We start from the raw sequence: 7140 nt of genomic DNA, 5'->3' as shown, positions 1-7140 counted from the left end.
CACTACATGGAGGAGAACCTGATGGACGTGAGTGACATCCTGACCCCTCCTTCACCTCCTTCCCTCACGGCAGGGCTGGGCGATTAATCGATTTTATCGATTCATTCGAATGAATGATTTTCAAAAACTTTAATCGATAAAAAAAAAATTTTTAGTCACCTTTTTATTTTACAAAAAGTGATGTTTGGTGAAAGTTAGATTTGCACTTTATTAATCCCAATAGGGAAATTCATTCTTGTTTGATGATCAAGAGGCACCTTTTATTTGTTTTAAGTGAAGTTTGGTGAAAAAGCAAGTTATTGCACTATTAATCCCAATAGGGACATTCATCTTTTTTTAAGTGAAGATTGGTGAAAGTTAGGTTTGCACTTCAATCCCACTAGGGAAATTCATCTTGGTTTGAAAATGTTTGTGTCAAATAAAAACAACGCTTATTTTAATGATTTCCTTGGCGTTTCTAGTTTTTAAGAGAAAAAAATCGATTAAAATCGTAAATCGGATGTGGTGTGGAAAAAATCGGAGATTTAATTTTTAGGCCATATCGCCCAGCCCTACCTCACGCCCTCCTGGGCCTGAACTACTGAGTGCTACTTAGTAGTACCGCCGCCCTCTAACCTCCGTGCACCGCTCCTCTGCTCCAGCAGGGCGGAGACATGGTCAGCGGGACGGACGCCCACACGCCCAGACTCTACCTGCTGCAGTGGCTCAAGTCTGACCGAGCTCTGCTGATGCTCTTCAACGATGGCACGTTCCAGGTGAGTTAACGGAGAGAGGGAGGGAGGGAGAGAGGAAGGAAGGGAGGAGGAGGGAGAGGGAGGAAGGGAGAGAGAGAGAGAGAGAGAGGGAGAGGGAGAGGGAAGGAGAGGGGGAGAGAGGGAAGGAGAGGGAGAGAGAGAGAGAAAGAGAGAGAGGGGGAAAGAGAGAGAGAGGAAGGGACATAAATAAAGAGACGGAGACATAAAGAGAGAGAGAGAGCCTCTGCAGTGCAGAAAGAAGGGGGAGGGAGGGAGGGGGTCACAAACTTCAAAACTGTGATTCATTCTCTGGATGGACTTCTGAGCTGGGAAGATGTGAGAGAGGAAGAGGAGGAGGAGGAGAGACTGACAGCATAAAGACAGCACTACAGGTCCTCAGAGGATCTCATGCGAGAGCCATCACTATCTTGTTGGAAAATGTAGAAAGAGAGAGACAGAAAGAAAGAGAAAGAGAGAGGGAGAAAGAGACTGAGACAGAGAGAGAGGGAGAGAGAGAGACAGACAGAGAGAGAGAAAGATAGAGAGAGAGACCTTTATTATAAAGGGGGAAAGTAAAAAAAAAAAATAATAATAACCGCGCCAAACCCTTTTCTTGCCAATGACGTGTTACCACGTCATTCCTCGCCATGCGTAATCTGCCAATGACGTTTTACAGCGTTTTTGAGATCAATATTTCTAATTTCTGTCATGGTATTCATATTTCACCCACGGATCCTTGACTGGTGCTGTAGATCTCCGCTCAACTCTCCAACGCTTCAATACCGCCACCTGGTGGCCGATCGGCGAGTTGCAACCGGATGTCGATAATTGTGACGCCGGTGTGTCTCCCTATTCCGTCCGGACCGTGCATATCGATCCGTTGCCATAACTCAATAAACAACATGATTGGACGTGTATTAGTAATATACAACCCGGAAATGGTTCACCTAGATCAACATCCCACAATAGCGATCTTTTTGCTCCACGCTCATCACCCAACGCTACGAGGAGACTGGGGTGAGTTTCAGCCTGTTTGTTTACCATTTTCGATACAAACTGCTCTGATCTATATATCACCCATACTACATGAATGATTTAACGTCGGCCACGGAATTATAAACGACCCCCCCCCCCCCCCTCCGGTCAACCGTGCATGATGAGTCATAACGTCTGGGATCATGTACAGTTGAAATTTTTAATCTGGCGTCAATCGGTATCAAACTGCATTTGATGATCTAATATATGCATTTATGGCTATAACTCACGTTCTATGAAATACTGCAGAAAACGATAAAGACATATTTATACTCTAGACCGTATTTTTTTATGAATGTGTGAATGAAAAAGTAAAACGTTCCTACATCCTGAACGATAGATAATTGACGTTGAATGGGCCATAGTAATGTCAATTTAGCAATACAATTAAAAAGGTTATAGCCCTGCAAAGAAGGTGAACATCTCCATAGACAAATAGTGCTGGCAGAGAGGCTACAAGGATGAGAATAAGCTCCGCAGATAAAGGGTTAACACCCGATGCACGACACTAGCGCACAACACTAGCACTGGGCGTGGTCTAGGAAACTGATGAGCAATGCTGTTTAAAGGGGGGGGGGGGGGGCATGGCAGGCACACTGTCATTGTTTAGAGGGTGGGGGGGAGGGGGGTGTTATGGCACACTCTTATTGGCAATCTTACAGGAACATCTTGCCCAGGGACTGCAGTTGAAAATGTGCCAGCTGGCTAGAATGGCAGCATTTTACATAAATGTTGATTAATGGACATTTGTCCCTGCAAATAAAAATCTAAATAACTGAATATCCCACGTCTGCATAGGCTGTACGATTCTATTGATCATGCAGATATAGGTATGATACTTCCTATAGGGTCACCGGCCGGCCATGTGTGTTTTTCAGAAAGCTCAGCGAAGATTGAATGTGTGTCGATTCTTGTACTTCATTGTAGCTGCAGCATAAAATATTTTTATTCACACAGGGCCTCTCAAAAGTGTGACAGTACTGATCCAGAGTCAGCATCTGCCTATTAGAGTATTCACACAGGGCCTCTCAAAAGTGTGACAGTACTGATCCAGAGTCAGCATCTGCCTATTAGAGTATTCACACAGGGCCTCTCAAAAGTGAGAGTGCTGAACTCATCCAGAGTCAGCATCTGCCTATTAGAGCGAACACGGAGTGTTGCCGACCCCAGAGATATATATATATATATATATATATCGAGATTTAACACTGCCATTGGAAAGAGGAGCCTTTTCCCTATCCATATATGATTTGGCCATAATAAGGTCAAGGTCAAGTTCAAGGTCAAATATGAATTTATAATTGAAATGGATTATAATTTATTACTGTATCTACAAATCCTTCTGTTTAGTCATCTTCCCTTTATTCATTTGCTTAGATTTTCTGTACACTTGATCTCAAGAAGGTGGTGAATGAGCTCAGTGAGCGAAATCAGAAGAACCTCAATGTTGTCATGGTGTTATTCACCGGCACAAATGAAAAATAAAATCATAATTTATATTCTCCTATTATTTATGACAATTTACTCAAGCCTAGTAACAGACACAATATTTCTGACACTGGGAATACATACCCCCAGGTCCCTAGATGTTCCTAGATACCGAGAACATGCAAATTGACCTTGTAAGAAGTGGAGCAATCTTCCATTTACTTAGGCATATAGCAATATTACAGCAATGTTGTACAGTGGCCCAGTGGGGCGACTGTTGCTCGGGAGGTAGGTTCCCGGTTCGATTCCCTTTCCTCCCGGGCACCGCGTCGAAGTGTCCTTGAGCAAGACACTTAACCCCTAAATGCTCCCGACGAGCAAGTCGGCACCTAATGTGTGCGTGAACGGGTAAAATGTGAGGAACAAAAAAAACTTTAAAGCGCTTTGGATATACAAAGCTGTTATATAATAATAATAATTCATTTTATTTATATAGCACTTCTCAATTACCCGAAGTCGCTGACAGTAGGTATAGGAACATAGTAAAAACAAAGAAATAAAAAAGGAACATACGACCACGGGGGAAACAAGGGAAGACAGCATGAGATAACACAAAAAGACAGAGCGACAGGAACAGACATCAATCAGGTTGGAGGGGGGGGGGGTTGTGGGTGGGGGGGGGGTTGAAGGCTAGGGAGAACAGGTGGGTTTTGAGGTGGAGAGTGTAGGGGAGTCTCTAATGGACTGAGGGAGGGAGTTCCATAAATGCACCATTTAGCATTTACAGCAATTAGGGATGTTCGATATTGGCTTTTTTACCGATACCGATATACCGATATTGTCCAACTCTTAATTTCCGATACCGATATCAACCGATATATGCTGGGTGTCCCCCCCCCCCCCAAAAACTGAATAATTTCAGGTAATTAACATTACATATCTCTTGTAGTGGAATTAACACAACAATATGCATACTTTTGACAATAAATAAAATAAGAATTTGTTCTTACTTGCTTGCCTGGGTAAATAAAGGTTAAATAAATGTAAAAAATATATATATATATATTTTAAACCGATACCGATATTTTCCGATATTACATTTTAATGCCAATATCGGCCGATAATATCGGACATCCCTAACAGCAATGTATATATTACAAAACAATAAGTTCAATGCGTTATTCTGCCCCCCCCCCCCCTTCCTGCGCAGGTGAACTTCTACCACGACCACACGAAGATTGTCCTGTGCACGCAGAAGGACGAGTACATGTTGACGTACATCAACGAGGACCGCGTGTCCTCCACCTTCAGGCTCAGTGCCCTGCTGACCAGCGGCTGCCCCGCCGACCTGCGGCAGCGCATGGACTACTCCCTCAGCATGCTGCTGCAGCGATGCAGCTAAACCCGCATACAGAAATAAATATATATCCATCTATTGGCGGGAAAACCGCTCGATTTGCTCCCGCTGTCCGGACCGGGAAGAACCCCCTCTGCCCCCCCCCCCCCCCCCCCCCCCCGAGAGGGAGGCGGCTTATGGAGATAATTATCGGATCTGCGGAGATCAGCGTCTGGGATCATCCCGCGCCTTTGCGGACGGGCCGGCGGGGAGAGAGAGAGAGAGAGAGAGAGAGAGGGAGACTGAGAGGGAGACGGAGAGAGAGAGAGGGAGACGGAGAATGTGTAGCAAAAATGACGTTTGGCTGGTCTAAGAGTTTTTAAGGGCTAATGCGTATGTCGATCGTGAGAGGAGAGGAAGGGGCTGGATGTGGTGGAGGGGGGGGCCGGGCGGGCGGGGGGTACGGATGGGGTACGGATGTGAGCCCCGCGCCTCTCAGGATGGAGATGGAGGACTCCGGGATGTGACGAGGAGAACCACTGGGTCTTCGGGAGCAGTTCGAAACGTTGTCGTTGACATAGTTGTCGTGTTTTTGTCCTCTCTTTCCGATGGATCTTTAATTAATCCGTTAAAGGGCTGACGGTCGGAATGTAAAGCAGAGCGATGTCATCTGATTCTGGGCACGGCCGGTTCTGCAGTGCAGAAAGAAGGGGAGGGAGGGAGGGAGGGAGGGAGGGGGTCACAAACTTTAAAACTGTGATTCATTCTCTGGATGGACTTCTGAGCTGGGAAGATGTGAGAGAGGAAGAAGAGGAGGAGGAGGACGAGAGACTGACAGCATAAAGACAGCACTACGGTCCTCCGAGGATCTCATGCAAGAGCCATCATCATCTTGTTGGAAAATGTATAAAAATAACTTATTGTGTACAAAGTGCAGTATTTATTTATTTAATAATAAAGAGCATTTTCTAAAATATAACTACATGTACGGTTGTTGCGACTGAATCATTGTGACACTTTTTTGCCCCCTGCTCAAATTGGTGACTTCATTCTTTTTTTTTTAACCCCTAAGCTATTATTACTTTGATTATTAAGATAAGAAGATATTCCTTTACTGATCCCCTTGGGGAAATTCGGACATCATAGCAGCATGGGGGTGGGGGAGGGGTACAGGTATGGACATGGTAATAGTGAAAGACATAAATAAACAAAGTTAAACAAAGGTGAGGGTCTGTATGCTCTATTGGTTTTATTGTTATTAAAATTATAATATATACAATTTAAATGATACATTATTTGCTTCATTAGGATGATGTACTCTTAATCACTGGCAATATCAGCTGGTGTAACGAACAAAACAATATTCCCGGTTCGAGATTAGATTAGATTTAAATGTATTATCATACAGAACAAGTACAGTACAACAAAAAGTTTTATCCAAACTTGTAAGTGCAAATGTAACAGTAAAGAGCAATAGTAATATACAATGTACAGGTGATTAAACTGAGTATAAAATATATAAATAAGTACTACTGAGTAATAGTGCTAATCAGATATAGTATTATATGTACAGTGATACAGTTATAAAGACACTGGTAGTCGCCTGGCCAGCAGTGTAACTAGTAAGGGATATGTACAGATATAGATTATGTACAGCTTAGATATATATACGGTAAGAATATATATATATACAGCATTATTGTACATGCTATCATACAGAGTTATATGGATTATATGCAGGTGTATAAGTAGGTATATATGAATGAATGAATTTAATTTGTATAGCGCTTTTCAAAACAAAGTTACAAAGTGCTTTACAGACATGTTAAAAACAGCAAACACCAGCAAACGCGAATCTTTTTTATAGAAAATAAAACAAGAGAAAAAGAGGCAAAAAACCTTTCAAACAGGATTTGTAGGCAGATTGATAAAACAGTTTATGCAATCAGAGCTGACCTAAACCCATAACATTGGGAAAAACATTTAAAAAAACAGATGTGTTTTTAAAAGTGTCTTAAAAGAGTACACTGACTCTGCTAGATCCAAGGGCAAGGCGTTCCAGAGCATGGGTGGGCCGCAAAAGCCCGGTCCCCCTGGGTGACCACACTAGTTTAGTAAGGAACCAGGAGGGCCTTACCCACAGGTATTTCAGACAGATATATATATGTATGTGGTAAAAATATATAAATGTATATATGTGATATATACAGCACTATTGTACATTGATTCAAGATTCAAGAGGTTTATTTGTCACATACATACCAGGGCATACAGTGAAATGCGGGTGGCCATGCCCGCTTTGATTGTGCAATAATACTAAATGACATAATAGACATAATAAACAGGTAATAAAATAGACATAAAATAGGCATGATAAAATAGACATGCTAAAGTCCTGAGATAGTGCAATACAATGTTAGCTACGTATTAAGGCACTGGGTCCTATACACTACTATACAATATACAGTTTTTACTCTATATCCTTATGCTATACTTGCTATTTCTAAACTATACTATAAAAGAACCACATCAGTTATTTCCTTAAAGTGACCTTTATTTTCCTCGTTGAGTGATTGAAACCTTTATTTATACTCAGGTGAGCTCTGA

At 42.5% G+C, this 7140-nt stretch overlaps 1 protein-coding gene across 1 annotated transcript in view; it reads left to right on the top strand.

The window, feature by feature from the left end:
- The window catches only part of LOC311235690 (serine/threonine-protein kinase PLK2-like), a 17195-nt gene extending 12506 nt beyond the window's left edge, over positions 1–4689 (top strand). The window contains exons 6-8 of the mRNA XM_084323158.1: positions 3–27; positions 642–755; positions 4408–4689. Coding sequence (XP_084179284.1) covers positions 3–27; positions 642–755; positions 4408–4599 — 331 coding nt within the window. The 3' untranslated portion in view covers positions 4600–4689. The remainder of the gene's footprint in view (positions 1–2; positions 28–641; positions 756–4407) is intronic.
- The last annotated feature ends 2451 nt before the right edge of the window (positions 4690–7140 follow it).

Source organism: Notolepis coatsorum, assembly GCF_963971535.1.
Source record: "Notolepis coatsorum genome assembly, chromosome: 10".
Classification (NCBI taxonomy): Eukaryota; Metazoa; Chordata; class Actinopteri; order Aulopiformes; family Paralepididae; genus Notolepis; species Notolepis coatsorum.
Note: the sequence above shows the minus strand (reverse complement) of the source record. Positions and strands in the feature narration are given on the sequence as shown.